This window comes from Ictidomys tridecemlineatus, chromosome 8 (assembly GCF_052094955.1).
Source record: "Ictidomys tridecemlineatus isolate mIctTri1 chromosome 8, mIctTri1.hap1, whole genome shotgun sequence".
In the NCBI taxonomy this organism is placed as follows: Eukaryota; Metazoa; Chordata; class Mammalia; order Rodentia; family Sciuridae; genus Ictidomys; species Ictidomys tridecemlineatus.
Window position 1 is genome coordinate 11,830,619 of NC_135484.1, and position 17,083 is coordinate 11,847,701.

General features: G+C 32.4%; 1 protein-coding gene across 12 annotated transcripts in view; it reads right to left on the bottom strand.

Moving 5' to 3' along the window:
• Window positions 1–17,083, bottom strand: part of Scaf8 (SR-related CTD associated factor 8) — a 282,467-nt gene that overhangs the window by 239,481 nt on the left and 25,903 nt on the right. For all 12 annotated transcript variants that reach the window (XR_013424749.1, XR_013424741.1, XR_013424742.1 and 9 more), the window contains 2 exons: window positions 14,030–14,074; window positions 3,704–3,865 (listed from right to left, as the gene is read on the bottom strand). Coding sequence is in view for 3 of the 12 variants with exons in the window: in XM_078018851.1 (XP_077874977.1) it covers window positions 3,704–3,865; window positions 14,030–14,074 (207 nt within the window). In the remaining 9 variants the exon portion in view is untranslated. The remainder of the gene's footprint in view (window positions 1–3,703; window positions 3,866–14,029; window positions 14,075–17,083) is intronic.

Here is a 17,083-nt window from a genome sequence, read left to right on the forward strand (position 1 = left end):
TAACTTCAGGATAAAGTCCTTTACTAATGTGACTCTCACAAATTTTCATTTTAAAAACTATTTAAATATAGGAGAGGGCATTTCTTCGTATAAGAATTTAACCAAGGGCTGGGGATATAAGCTCACTAATGGAGACATGCATAGCATACATGAAGCCCTGAGTTCGATCCTGCCATCAGAAGAAAAAAAAAAAAAACCAAGCATATTTTTAACAAAATTAATCCTTTCTTTCAGCACCACATAAAAATAAAGATACAGTGTCTACTTAAAACTAAAAAATATAAAAAAAGAGAATGTCTCAAGATATTCTACAAGATATTTCTAAGCACCTTGTCATAAATTCTACTTCCCTGTTGATGCTTTAAACCAGAGACATACACACTTCTGTCTGAACAGAATGTGAAATATAACCTCTCTTCACTCTGCACCTTCCCCCTTCATTATTCTTCCCTACTCTCCCCTTGTTGCATAATGCCAATCCCATAACAGCATTACTTAATGTAGCTCACAGAATGTTAAATACCATTATAAATGAATAATACTCTACATTTATTTATTTCACTTACCATAATCGGAAAAGTCTTTACCATTCTATTAAAAAAAAAAAAAAAGCCTGCTTGCTACTAACAAGCAGATTTACATATCTGAACCATCTGAGTAATTTTCTTTTTCTCTTTCTCGTAGGCCCTTTAATAGCAGCATTGAATCCAATTTACTTTTACTCCCCCCTAAAGATCCTCAGCATTGCCCAACTCAACCCAATCAAATACATACATACACAGGTATCTCAATTTTTGTTTTAATCTCACCCTTTTCTAGATCCCTTATGTATGAATACTTCATATTTTTGGTAAGGCTCCAATCATATAACATTCATGTAGCTGCTATAAAATTCATGAAATACATGCTATCTACATAACCTTTCTCATTAACCTTGGTCTTAAGCCAAAAGTGTCAATTAAAAAAAATATATTTGTTAAACCCTCAGTTCCCTTATCTATAAATATGAGACTATATACCATAAGTATTCTTGGGTTTCTTTTCTCAATTTCAAATTGTATCAAACTGTTTAGGTTGACCAGTATTTTGAAGGTCTTGAAAATCTTAACCACTCCCATTGTGAACATCTTGGCAGAGAGCTATATCTTACTTACTACTTACAGTTCTTCTTATAGCAACACTATAAAATGGCACTTCACTTTAATTATGCATACCCTAATCTTGCTCCAAGAGATTAAGTGAAATTTCATTCAGTTGTAAAATTCTGTTTAATTGTATTGTTGCCTATCTCCTGTTATATTCTGAGTATTATAAACACAGAACCTAAAAAGATAGGTATCACCAACTTCTATTTCTTGGACAATTCTGAAGTCTAAAAGCATAATAAATAGTATTTAGAGAAAACTTGATAATCAGAAAAAATTCTATACATCTCCATTGATTATGTGATAATTTGCCCGAAAGCTTCAGATTTACACAAGCACAACAATATGCCCAATTAAGAAGAATGTCTCTCAGCCTGGAGTTGTGGCTCAGTGGTAGAGTGTTCGCCTAGCACCCCGGAGGCACTGGGTTCGATCCTCAGTACCACATAAAAATAAAATAAAGATACTGTGTCCACTTAAAACTAAAAAATATTTAAAAAGAGAATGTCTCAAGATATTCTACAATATTTTTTTAAGTAACATCAACTGGCCTGTTTTTCTTAAAACCTTGCTTAATGAAATACAAATACTTCACACAGAATATACACTTAATCACCATTTCGTTGATACTGACACTGAACAATTTGATTCACAACTTTTTAAACACATAAAAGTTTATTGTAAACAATAAGCAAGTAGATTTGGTACAAATTATTGTGGGACTCCTTAATTAGGGGGAAAAAGAGGCCATTAATATGTATTCAAAAATAGCACTAATTAAATGAATATGTTTTATAGCAGTAACAGACCAATTTTCAGAATAAAGATCTGGTTTATTTTTAAGCTCCTCATACTATTAGGTTTATATATTTTTAAATTATGTCCAAATCACATTAATATGCAAATTTTTCAAATGAAACATAAGAAAATGACACAACAAGGAGGGCGCAGTGGGTGCCTGACTATAATCCTAGCCATCTGGAGGCTGGGGCAGGAGATCACAAATTCAAGGTAAGCCTTGGCAAGACAGCAAGACCCGGCAATTAGGTGACTCCCTCAAAATATAAAAGGGGCAGTGGGGTGTTGGGGATGCAGCTCAGCAGTAAAGTTGGTACTAGATCAACCCCCAGCACACAAAAAAAGAAAATTACACAACAAATGTTTAATAACTTCAGATTTGACGACTACTTCTTTATAAAAGATAGGCACTTAGAAAGTTCTGTGCCTTACACAAGAATCAACCCAGTTTCTAAGACATTTACCCATCATGTTATTCAAAATAACTACTATCTAACAACTATCATTCTAAAAATCTACATACATACACATAATGCCCCTCATTTATTATCGAAATTACAGCATTAATATAATCTTACTTCCTAGAGTTTTAAAAAACAAAAAGGCCCTATTCCATAAATACTTATAAGAGATATTACATTATGATACACAAATTGAAGACTGATTTGTTCATTGTAACTGACAGAAATCAAAGTCCAAATAATGAAATTTCTAAGTCAAAATGTTGAGTTACTTTTTAAAATGCTGATATAAAATTTCAAAATTGCAAAGTGCCTATTTTAACAGTCAATTAAGATGGGCCACTTAAAATCTTAAACATTCTTTCAGCCTTTCTAAGTATCGAAGTATCAAAATTAAAAAAATTAACTGTTAAGAAGTTATATCCAAAAATAGTTCACTAAAAATATAACATAATAAATTTATCTGTTATCTACTCATTATAACAAGGTTTTCTTCTTCCAGTTCAATATTCTCTTTTAGCTATTAAAAATAAAACTACATATAATGATAGTTTGTTCATAACTGTTAAATCCATGTGACTGATATCAGTATACCTGGGTATTTCTTATGGCAACACTATTATTTTGTACTGCCTATTTTATTGTGTAAAGTAACCTATGAAATATTGTCATATTTTATATATAAACGTCCTTTTTAAATAAATAAAACTACCTAGAAATGAGTTCCATTAGTCTTCACCCATTCTTACCTTTTGCTAACTAATCAACATTACATTCAACCCTGTCAAAACCCACACCTAAATGTCCAAATCAGCATCAAAATGATTTAAGGGCAAATATAAAAATAAACAACTCTTCTTTATTCTGCCTTTGGGTCCAAAACTCTTTGTTACTTGTTAATTACAGAATATGTACATATTCAGATTTCAAAGATTTAATAGTAATGGTTTCTAACACTTTTAATAAAATTGTACCATAACAAAACAATTTTGATATACAATTACTTTCTATGAATTACTTGGCAAAACCATTTTCCATGAACAATGAAAAGGAAAATATCAATTCAAACATCACAATCCTAAAATAGTCCTAGATTTGAATAAGTGCTTAATATAATTCCAAAAGATATTGTAGCCAATTTCTTTAACAGCAGTTGCTTCAAATAAATTAAAACCTAGCAAAAACCAACATTTTTTCACTCTTCAAGGAATTCTAAGAACAAAAAATGAATGTGGATATTGTAATGATTAAATATTTGAATTTAGAATAATCTAAACACCAAGCAAAACAGCACCATACCTTGTCATCCCCAGGACAACGATATAAATTCTGAAAAGTGCTAATGATGTTATTACTAAATCGGGGTGCGAACACATCCTTTTCTTGACCAAACTGATGTCGGGATTGTCTCACAATGGAGTCAATAACATAAAGTCCAGGTACCTTGTATTCTGGTTTACACTGATGAGAAAAAGAGTGGAAAGGGAAGAAAACAAAGGTAAAAATCATCATAAATCCTATAGAAGTACATAAACACTGCTCATGCTGTAATGAATATTCAAACACTGAGTATTCCACACCATATGTCTCTGGAATGGCATTTTAAAGAATCTACTTTGGCTATGTTCCTCATTCAGTTCAACTGTCAGTCATCCAAGTTCCAAAATAGTACTGCATAACTGATTTCAATGAAAAAAAAATTTATAAATAAGATATTGTTATGATATTTAAATTTGTATAATGATTTTGAAAAGCTACGGAAAGAAAAAGCAAATTAAGGACAGGACTCTAAAAAATTCATTGCCTACATGTATTAGATTTCAATATAAAACACATAACAAAGGTTTCTAGGGCTGGGGATGTGGCTCAAGCGGTAGTGCGCTCGCCAGGCATGCGCGTGGCGCTGCGTTCAATCCTCAGCACCACAAATAAAGATGTTGTCTCTGCTGAAAACTAAAAAATAAATATTAAAAAATTCTCTCTTTCTCTGAAAAAAAAAGGTTTCTACACTAATTTAAAAATAAAAAACAAATGGCAAGTTATACCATTCTAAATACAGGGAACCCAAAGTTTCAAACGTTTTTCAAATACCCCAACTATAAGAGATAAGACATTACCATTATAATTCTGGGAATTTATCCTATGAAAACATTTTTCAAGAACTCTCCTGGGTTATTTCTCAATCTTATTGTGAAATTATAAGTCCCCGACTTTTTAACTACAGGCTTTTTTGTCCTACAGTAAGTAAGTCAACACAATGAAGAATCCTTCTTTAAAAAAAAAAAAACTGAAGCTTATTTCTCCTATTTTTGTTTCCATACCAAAAACATAAAAAAAGACTGCCTATCAGCATATATTAGAATAAAAGAAAATTATGGTTACAGAGCAAGTTCGTTTTTTAGTAGTATAAAAGCTTAAATATTTTTACCTAAAGTTGTTTTCTGGCACATATGGCATTAAAACAAAACTGAATTAGAAGAATGTTCTTGGAAATCTAAGTATTATCACTGATACAAGAATACCCAACCCAGGCTGGGGCTGTAGTTCAGTGGCAAAGCACTTGCCTAGCTGGGTTTGATCCTTAGTACCACATAAAAATAAGTAAATAAATAAAATAAAGGCTTCCTGACAATCTACAACTACCAAAAAAAAAATTAAAAAAAAAAAAGAAAAACCCAAACCCATCCCTAACTAACAAATACACACACACACACACACACACACACACACACACACACACACAGATTCTAACTGGGATTTTCAGCCAAAACAATGATTGATTTCATTCTTCAAAAAGGCTAGGTGGCATTTAGTTTGTTCCTTAAAACCCTTTTTAAGAACCTATCTGGGGGCTGGGGATGTGGCTCAAGCGGTAGCACGCTAGCCTGGCATGCGTGCGGCCCAGGTTCGATCCTCAGCACCACATACAAACAAAGATGTTGTGTCCGCCAAAAACTAAAAAAAAAATATATTAAAACTAAAAAAAAAAAAAAAAAAAGCTATCTGGTAAGGGTCTTTATTAAGCTGGGAAAAAATGCAGAGAACTTTAACTGTAATTCAAAGAGTCTATTAGGAGAGATGTGGGCTATTACATGCTTAAAGTATTTCATAAAAGAGCAATAAATTAGTATTTGGACATTAAAGACTTAGAGTAAACTGAAGGATCAAAAAACTTTGTTTTGAAGTTTCTGTTTTTAAATGTCTCAAAGAGTTAAGGCTTTCCCTCATGTCCAAAAAACTGACTTATTTTTCTTCACTTTATCCATCTAGCCAAGGTTAACTTCCTTTCACTACCATACATTCAAAGAATTAACTATCTACCCTAGCTAACAATACCCGTCAGTAAATAAAACTTTCTAAACTTAATGAAAATCAGAACATCCACTTTGGTAAATACACACACACACACACACACACACACACACTATTCCCCAGTGCTAGAAACACAGATCAGTGCTTAATAATTTTTTACTGACTGGCATTTAAACTTTCCCAAAGGCAGAAAACAATCTTATACATAATGCATTATTTTACACAAATGATTATCTTGAGTAAAACTGAAGAGAACTTATGCTGATAAGAGTTTTAAAAATTAATGTATGAGTAATACAATAATTAATGTGGTGTCTTTTAAAAAAATTAGTATCCAAACATCATTACTATGTTGAGGTTTTTTTTAATATCTTTATTTTGTTTATTTTTATGTGGTGCTGAGGATCGAACTCAGTGCCTCACATGTGCAAGGCAAGCGCTCTGCACTGAGCCACAACCCCAGTCCCAAATGTGGTTGTCTTTTTTAATCTTTTCCTTTTATTTATACCAAAAATTCTGACCATAAACTTAATTCAGAATAATGATGAGTGTGTGCTATAAACAATTTCCTTTCATGGCCATCTGTGAAGATTCTAAAGCTTCAAAAATATATTAGCAGATTTATTAGTGAATAGTAACACCTAAAGAAAAACATTCTTTCTTCCACAGTTACCTTCGGACATACTCTACACCAACATGCTGTGTCTCAGAATTTAAATAACCACATCAAGTTAAGTCAAAGAAATATGAAATGTTGTTCACATTTTTATTATATTAGACTGAAAACAAGAATTTGTAAGTCTCTCCAATGGCAGGGCATGTTATATTTTGACTCTTGAAATAATTTTTTAAAAACTGTATTATGCAAAATATTTACAGATATACCATCTTCAAACAATATTCTAATAATTTCCAATTTCCCATGCTTCAGAGAAAGTCACTTAGAAAAAGAAAGGGAAGAATGACTAGAGAGAATGCACCTTTAAATATACTTGTGTGATTTTCATGCTGCCATCCAAATTAGCATCTGCTGCTATCATCAGGCAGAGTTGTTTAAAAAGAACTCTCCAGGCCAGTTGGACCACATATGAATCCTATTAGAATTTGTGCTGCCACTTTCAACTACTAAAAGTTGAACGTAAAAACAGAGCTGGAACAGTAAAAAAACAGGAGTAAGGGGCTATACCTGCAAGACACTGCATGATGCTGATGGTAGCCATGAAAGAAAAGAGGATTCCCAGGATACAGTCATGCCTGAAACCATGAGTGATTTTTCTTTCCTCTGTACACTGAAAAGTTTGGCTTGTGAGCTGCCAACATTTAGTGGTGCTAGCAGCAAAATTCCATTATTTCTAGCTTGCATAGTAAACACAGATTCTTAAAATCACAGAGTAGACTAGGTGGGAGCTGCAATGAAAATAGCTTTTTCCTTGGCTTAAAAATATTTCCTTTGTGGGGCTGGGGCTGCAGCTCAGTGGCAGAGTACCTGTATAGCACATGTGACTCACTGTGTTTGATCCTCAACAGCAGCACATAAAAATAAATTTTAAAAAAGTATTCTGTCCATTTACAACAACAGCAAAAAACAATTTAAAAAAAAAAAAAGACTTCCTTTGTGTCATCGCACACAAAGACAGTGGACTTTTCTACTTACATTAAAAAAAAAAAAAGCTAACACATGCAAAAAGAACAATAACATTGACAGGTAATTAGCAAATATGATCAAATTCACCAATGCTAAGAAGTGCTCCAAGAGCTTTCCAACTATTCTAGACATTCATACCAAGATTTTCTTGCTGTTTTGTTTGTTTGACCCCTGTAGGTTATTTCAGGAATCTCTACATCCTACCTCAAACACACATATATTACAAAAATAAGTATGATTTTTCAAATTATCTACCTTCCTGAAGATTCTAATATTCATACAATGTGGGCCCTAATTGCAGCTTCATCCCTATTTGAGAAAAAAAAAATCATTGCTGAATCAGTGTTTTTAACATTTTGGAAGCGTTCTCTAATAAGACTCCTTGTACACTGTGGAAGTTTACCAGGTGGTTCCCTACACCTTCTGAAGCCTGTTCATAGATTTCTTCAGGTATAAGTAAAATTACATTATTAACTTTAAAATGCATCCTTGCATTATTTCTCCCACAGAATTTAAAGAGATCAGTATTATGCTATAGGCCACATGGAAGAATTTTATAAGAATCAAATAAATTCCCTTCTGTATTTAAAATAAGCTTGCTGTTTAGGAGACAAATGACTATTTTACTGGATTATTTATCAAGTAAATTATAAATTCTGTTATACTCCCCATTCTATATGAAGTAATGATAAAAAGAAACAAAGTTGCTTCTCTATTAAATATAAAGTTGTTTAGTAAATAATTCACTATATATCTAATGCCTTCCAACCAGATTGCAAATACAATCAAGAGAGAGATAATGTGTCCTTCAAGTTTTCCCCAACTGAGTCTTCTAAGCAGCAAATTACTATTAGTTGATGATTTAACACTGATCATTTAGAACATGATCATTTTAACTATAAAATTTACAGTTTAATGTACTGTCAATTAAGGAATTCTAAGAAATCATGAGAAACTTTATATATGTTCCTTAAGTGTTTCCTAAGATTTTGTTTCCTTTATGTAAGATAATAACTGGTTTATAGCCTAAGAATTCATACTATGGGGTACCTATAAAGTCTACAAACCTAGGCTAATTAACATAATAGCTACACTATTAAAAAAAACAACAGCAGCATGTCTCAGACTTTATGGATATCCAATATTAGTTTAGTAAAGATTCAACAGGAACTAAGCATATAATAATACTCTTAACAGAGTCTATAACATCTTCACTGCCAATTCTGAACAAATCTATGTAGTATTTCCTAAGAAAATAACAGCTAAGAAAACAAATTTGGTAAGAGATATTAGTACAAAATAGGAAGAAAGATCAAATGATATTTTCTCTTGGATGGCCAACTAAATACTTTTATGCTATTTTCTAAACTTGTAATAATTTAAATTCCAAAAGCATGGAAGCTCTGAAATTCCACAAAAGCAATATGCATTTCCACAACCCCTAAGCCAGAATAGGGGAATCATTAGCCCATCTTCACAGAGAATCTTGATCACACCAACAAGGAAGCAAGAGATGAAAGGTGATTAGTTCTTAACTGATGTGCAAGCAGTGTCACTGAGGGATGATGAGAGGAGAAAGATGACTTTAAGTAAGAAAAATATATTACCTTAGCTCCTGAAAAGACACAGCTAAAAAAAAAATCCAAATTTTATATACATCTTTGTGAAATATCTGAGGTTGGACTGAGGTGATGAAACATTTAATTTGAAGAAAAGTAATAGTAATCAGAAAACAACCTAACATTTTAAACATACTAGGGTAAGTTTTACTCTTTAGTCATAGGAATTCATTCTGATGAGTCCTTAGGAGTCTGAAAACAAGTTTTGTTGTTTCCCAGGAGCATTCTACTAATGAGCTATATCTCCAGCCCTATTTATTTGTTTGTTTGTTTGTTTATTTATTTATTTTAAGGCAGGACCTCCCTAAGTTACTGAAGCTGACCTCCAATTTATGATCTCCCTTTGTTAGCCTCCCTCAGTTGCTAGGATTACAGGCATGCACCACCACAGTTAAAAAACAGTTTTAAAGCTGACTGAAATTTAATTCCTTTTGTGAAGGTAATTTATTAATGTCCTTTGAAAATAACCTCACTAGATTAGAAAATTTAAGTATAATAATACCAAGAATTGTCAAAGACGGGGCGGAGGGGGAGAGACGACACACAATCTCACAGATTGCTAGTGGGAGTGTAAATTAGTATAACCATTATGAAACTAATTAAGCATTATATAGCAAAGTAGAAGAAATGCATATTCTATAGCACAGCAATTCTACTCCTACACAAATATAACATGCACTAAAATGCATATATAAGAATATTCCCAGCAGTACTTTCAGAATATCAAAAAGTAGAAAAATCACACCCACACACATACCCCCTCCCATGTCTGTAAACAGTAGAATGGGCAAGCTAAAGCTTATTTGTAAAGTGTAATATATACAACAATGAGCAGTAACTAATATTGCTAAATAGCCAGGCATGGTGGCACACGCCTGTAATCCCAGTAACTTGGGAGGCTGAGGAAGGAGGACTGCAAATTCAATAACAACTCAGTGAGACCCTATCTCTAAATAAAATACAAAACAGGTCTGGGAACATGACTCAGTGGTTGAGTGTCCCTGAGTTCCCCAGTACCCCATCCCCCAAAAGATCTTGCTATACAAAACATGCAAAAATCCTAAACATATAATGAACAAAGAATTCCATTATGTGAAATTAAAAACTACATTAAATCACTTTTAAGAATTCATAGTTACACTTAAGATAGTATTATATCACAAGTCTATAAATATAAAATATCTTGCACTTGCATTAAGATATGAAGTAGCAACCATGCTTTATCAGACCTATTTTTAATGATAATATTCTAGATTCCAGATGACAACTGAGAAACTTTTAAAAACTGGTTCCAGGTACAACAGTAAGGAAACTCTATTTTCAGGGCAGGGGTGGTGGTGATTGGGGGTCTTTTTATTAATGGAGTGGGCTGAATGTCTCTATGATTTTGTCCAGATAACTGAAGAACCTAACCTAAGGTGTGTGTGCACATGACATGTGCACATGTATGAATTTGGATTTTTAGAAACTTCAGTTCTGATACCAACTTTGGACAGTTTCCCAGTTCACCATGTAGGGTAGGTATGGTAGAGAAATTATTAGCCATACTGGTCTAGAAAAAGTAAAACAATTTTTTTCCCACGTATACAGGGGTAACACACAGTATTAAATATATAAGGTCTTATATTTGAGGATTTGATCACAAAAACTGAAAAAAAAATGCACTTATTTTAAATAAAACTATAACACCAAGCAAAAATGTGACTAACATAAGAGTCTGACTATGGTTACTTGGGTGGAGGATGTGATCAAGAAGAGGCACTTAGGGTGGTAGGCACATCAATCACAATTTTATTTCAAATGAGTAGAAATTACACAGGTTTTCTCTTTGTAAAAATCCAGCTATATATGTTGTTTTTCTGCACTTCTGTGTGTATGTGTGTGTGCATGTTTGTGTACTACACAACACAAATTATATAAAACATCCATGGTTTCTTAAAAACACACACACAACAAGCCCAAGTTTCTCATATTGTAATGACCCAGGAGGGCAGGTCAAGATATATTTGAAATGCAACTTACAGATTGAGAGACTTAGAACTCATCTAAAACACCCCAGGGCAAAGAAATTTTAATAAAAAGCGCATATGCAAAGTAAGAATATGGAAGTCTGCTCCTTTCAAACTATTTGTGCCCCAAAGCCCAAATCTTCATGTGCACTGTCCCAAGGGTAAGGCAATACCCATGATAAAAGTCCATCATTACAGAACACTGCACCCTACATGAAACAAAACAAAAAAGGTTAAATAAATGTAACTACCTTTCAATGTGGACTCTATCCTTCCTCTGGGGAAATATCACTGGGCAGAAAAATAAATATACCAAAAGATGATAAACTGTTTTGGCTTCATCTAAAAAATTTATATCCACTACAAAGAATCAAATAATGGGCATAAAACTACCAGATCAAAATCTTTCATTATGTAATGCCTAAAGTGTTTAACACAATATTTTCATAATGTGTTACAAGATCAAACCACATTCCCTACTCTCACTGATCTAACAATGAAGTAAAAAATCTGAAGGTTAATCACAGTCAAAAACATAAATAATGATAATGGTGGTTCATATAGGGACTATTATTAGAGACTAAAAAGATAAAATGTTTTGCTGACCTGTGGTATTGAAGAGAAGTCACATACCATCTAAGTATATGACTGAAACATAGTATCCAGATTGTAACAAAAGAAACAGTTCTGAGTAATGACATTTAATCTCACTCTGAATTTAGTGGACAATTTCATTTGTAGTACTCATGTACAAAGGAAGATTTAAAAGGAGTTGGCTAAAGTCTACATATTTTAGGAACATAGCTGAACATTTAGCTCGTGCATTTCGAGCTAGCAAATAGAATGGTAGCAAATAGATGGTAGAAAAGTCAGCAAATAGTACAGTTTCTAAATCTAAATAAAATATATTTTCTTTATGGTTCAGAATAATGAACTCAGTTATTTATAATGCAAATAACTATTCTAAAATTTGTCTGAGTTTGGTATTTTTGGCCTTTGCTTCTGCCTCATGAAGGTTTGACAAAATCGGAACACACCATGATATTTGGCAAAATTCATTAAGACAAAGACCAGAGACCAGAATATTCTTTCAGTTTTTCTAGCTCATAGGAAGTCATCTTTATTGTTAATTTTTCATTTATCACCATTATTCATTACTCCACCTATAAATCTCTCATGACCAAAACATGAAATGATAGTTAACACAATACAAAGCTAGAAGCATGCCTCTCCCTTTACCTGCATTATTTTTATTATAACACATGATAGGAATATAAAATGATACTGCTATCCTAGAAGACAATTTTGAGAGTTTCTTACAAAATGAAAACATGACTTCCTATCCCAGAGAAATGAAAAAAATCCACCAAAAATTATATATGAATGTTCCTAGCAGTTTCATTCATGATAGTCAAAAGCTGGAAACAACCCAGCTGATCTTCAATAAGTCACTTGTTAAAACTGTGGTGCATCCATATAATGGAACACTACCCAGAAATAAAAAGGTAAGAAACTATTTGATACATACAGTTACTTCCCTAGATCTCAGAGAATTATGTTGAGTACAACATGCCTAACTCAAAAGGCTACATACTATAAGATTCCACTTAAACTGTTCTTGAAATGCAAAATTACAAAGAGGAAACAAATATTGACTTGCTTCTTCTGATGGATAATAAATTACTTAACAATGGAATAACTTTGATCACTACAGGTCTTCATATGATTCTGAAATGTCTTATTAGAACTACCTCTACCCCAAATCAAATCAGTCAACAAACAATTTTCCACAAATTCACATTTATCCTTTAAATTCTACCACTCAAATTCTGACTTCTATATAAACAGCAAAGACATTATATAAACTGATAGAAATGAAGACTACCGCTCATATGGTTGCTCCATACACTCAGTGAAACAAAACCTCCATTGTATCAAGATCCCTACTAAATCCTACACACAGTAAAGCTTAAGAGGCACTGCTTTAGATAAAAGACTTTAAAGACTTGCTTTAGACTGATGAAATCTTTCAATCAGTAGCATTTTTACTTTTTAGTTTAATTTACCTAAAAAAGCACATGTTATTTTACTCACATCTTATCTTCAAATTATCTAAGTTAATTAATCCCCATATATATTTAATTAATACCTTAAGTATTGAGAAAATAACCCTTGAAAAAAGAGAAAAGGCCTAAATCAAATACAGGTTGAGTTACTCAAGGCTACCTAGTTGACTGACACAAATCTCACCTTGATTCCTGCACTCTTCTCTCAGTCAACTATTTTTGTGACACTGCAACCTTGCTAAATCCTTAATGCCATATACTTCTGATTCTCAAACTGCCTCTGCTTATACCTAGACACATGAATATAGACAGAAAATAATCCTAAACACAAATCAGGAAAGTACTGATTTCCTGTAGTATCATAAGGAATTAAGTCTTAAGTACCTCTGCCAGAAACTCTGGCATCAACAGAGTAATGATCACAAACAGGTGCACTCAAGAACTACAACTGTCTCAGACTCTGGTTACAAAAACATTACTAAATGTATGCAAGACAGATGTTTTCAACTTTATCTCCTCTGCTTCTCCTGGAAAATGGAACTGCGGGTATATATAATAACGTAGCAATTTGTAACATCCTAATGGATCAAATAAAGTGATCAACAGAAGAAAAACATCCAAGACAATATTTTATCCATACCTAATATAAACAGAGAGCTAAAACAGATTTATATTCCATTTAACAACAGATTTATATTCCATTTAAAAAAAAATCAATCATATTGATGTAATTATTTTCAAGGAACGCATGCTCAGACAATGTAAATTTAGCAAAAATATTTGCCTGAAAGTTACCATTTTAGAATTATCCAAAAGGCACTTTCATTTTCTCTCTTAATTAGAAAATAAAATAACTAGAATTACTTTTAATAGTCTATCAAAACAACCTCAGGATTTCATTTAAAGGAGAAGAGTACAGGCACTAATATACAATTACATTACATTTAGTCTAAGTATTAAAAGCTTATACTTACTTTCTGAATGAATTTCTCAACACTCTGTACCACATGTTTATAGAACTGAAAGAGGGAGAAAAAAGGTACAGTATTAAAATCACTTTTAATAAAAGAATTTCCTGCCAACCACAGGATTTAACATGGCTCAAAAGGCCCATCAAAACAATTAATTTTTTTTAATTGGTTGTTCAAAACATTACAAAGCTCTTGACATATCATATTTCATACATTAGATTCAAGTGGGTTATGAACCCCCATTTTTACCCCAAATACAGATTGCAGAATCACATCGGTTACACATCCACATTTTTACGTAATGCCATATTAGTAACTGTTGTATTCTGCTACCTTTCCTATGCTCTACTATCCCCCCTCCCCTCCCATCTTCTCTCTCTACCCCATCTACTGTAATTCATTTCTCTCCTTGTTTTTTTTTCCATTCCCCTCACAACCTCTTATATGTAATTTTGTATAACAATGAGGGTCTCCCTCCATTTCCATGCAAATTCCCTTTTCTCTCCCTTTCCCTCCCACCTCATGTCTCTGTTTAATGTTAATCTTTTCTTCCTGCTCTTCCTCCCTGGCTCTGTCCTTAGTTGCTCTCATTATATCAAAGAAGACATTTGGTATTTGTTTTTTAGGGATTAGCTAGCTTCACTAAGCATAATCTGCTCTAGTGCCATCCATTTCTCTGCAAATTCCATGATTTTGTCATTTTTTAGTGCTGCGTAATACTCCATGGTGTATAAATGTCACATTTTTTTATCCATTCATCTACTGAAGGGCATCTGGGTTGGTTCCACAGTCTAGCAATTGTGAATTGTGCTGCTATGAACATCGATGTGGCAGTATCCCTGTAGTATGCTCTTTTAAGGTCTTCAGGGAATCAAAACTTCAAGATAAGCATTCACACCACTCACCTTTTACAACCAACTAGCTGGCTATGTAATTTCTTAAGTGATTCTTAAGTAGATACATTGTCAGCATGTCTAAAATGTGTTATTTCATGTAGATATAAAAGAATACTATTAAAGTCTTTTGTAAATATGTATTTTTTTAGTTGCAGATGGACACAATAACTTTATTTTGTTTATCCATTTTTATGTGGTGCTGAGGATTGAACCCAGTGCCCCACATGTACAAGGCAAGGGCTCTACCGCTAAGCCACAGAACTGGCCCCCTATTAAAGTCTTTATGGAAACATTCTTTGACAAACTTGTGTTGACAGCAAAATATTATGATATATAAAATGGGAGATGTATTACTTTCAAGGAAGGAAAAGAACAGGTATCCATAATTATCAGCTAAAGCAAGGCTAGTACTATAAAAATCAATTACCCATCAACCTAGAACATTAGCAAATCATGTGAGAGAGCTGTTTTCAACTTTATTATCTCCTGCTTCCAGAAAATGAACTACAGGAACATTTAAGATGTAGAGATGTATAATGTTCTAATGGATCATACAAAATTAACTAAAAATAGAAGTAAACACAAGGATTAAAAATTAATAATGGTATACTATTAATTATGAGAAAACACATTTTTATAAAAATACTAAGCATAAACCTATAAATAAATAGAATTTCTAAATTTATAATTTAGAAATAATATTTATAACTATAAATTATAATTTAGAAATAATTATAAATTTAACAAAAAAGAATCTAGAATTTACGTTTAATAAATTTTAATGCCATGGTTGGCATAATGCTGTTTGAAAAATTAACCTGAATAATGAATTATGTTTTATAAAGGACACCTCCTTAGACTAAAAAGACATGAGAACTAAAGTCAATGCTATTTTATGTATGCACTATGTAGTATATTAGGTAGCAGTATTTTATCAAAGTGAAATTTCTTTCACATGATTCTTATACTGCAATTGCTTAGGAGAACGTCTTTGTTCTTGGAGATGTAAATTCAAGTACATAAAGATTAATAATCACTATTATGAATGAAGTTTGAAACTATCAAACGAATCCACCAGAAAAAAATGACAAAAAGTGTGTATGCACATGCATATGTGTAGAAATAATGCAAATGTAGCCAATGTTAGTAATTGTGAATTTAAGGGAAGAATATTTGATGCTCATTGCAATATTTTCCAACTTTAATTTTTCAAAATTAAAATCATTGGCACAAATTAGCACTGTTCATAAAAACAAAGAGACTCCTGATTGACAGACACCTAGATTCAAATTTCAGCAAATTACTTAATTTCTTATATCTTTCTGACATCAGAAAATAGAAAATACGGTTAGCACCCATACTTAACTGAATCCTTTAATTAAAAAAGTATTCTGGGGCTGGGGATGTAGCTCAAGCAGTAGCGCGCTCGCCTGGCATGCATGCGGCCCGGGTTCGAGCCTCAGCACCACATACAAAGATGTTGTGTCCACCGAAAAACTAAAAAATAAGTATTAAAAAAATTCTCTCTCTCTAAAAAAGAAAATTGTTGATGGACCTTTATTTAAAAAAAAAGTATTCTGCTCAGGAAAATTACATAAATACACCAACTTCTAACTTTTACAGAATAAAAATGACAACACACGTTTACATATTCACAGGATTGTGATCGTAAAAATCATTATAATAGAAAATAGTATAGATAAAGTGCAAGACACTCAATTTCTTCTATATACTAAGCCTATCAGATGGGAGCAGAGCAAATTACTTCCTTGAAAAATGTGGTAACTGTCCTTATCCTGTCTTTGATTTTCCCTATTTAAGTATAGAGAATTTGATTTTCCCTATTTAAGTATAGAGATTTTAACTATAATGATGTTTAAGATATTAACTACAAATCTGAAAACTAAATTTTAGCTATAAGAAAACTGCAAAATCAACCATTATCTGAATTTATCTCAGTAGCAACTATTAGTAAATAGAAATTTGTTAAATGTTATATACAGTTATTAGAAGATAATTTATATAGTTGGTACTTCTAGTTATGATGTTTTAATTCATAATAGGAAAACATTCACAAAATATTCACAGGTTAATATCTACTTAATTAAAAATAGGCATTCAGCCCTCCTAAATAAAGCACGGAATCTTAGCTGTGGGGACA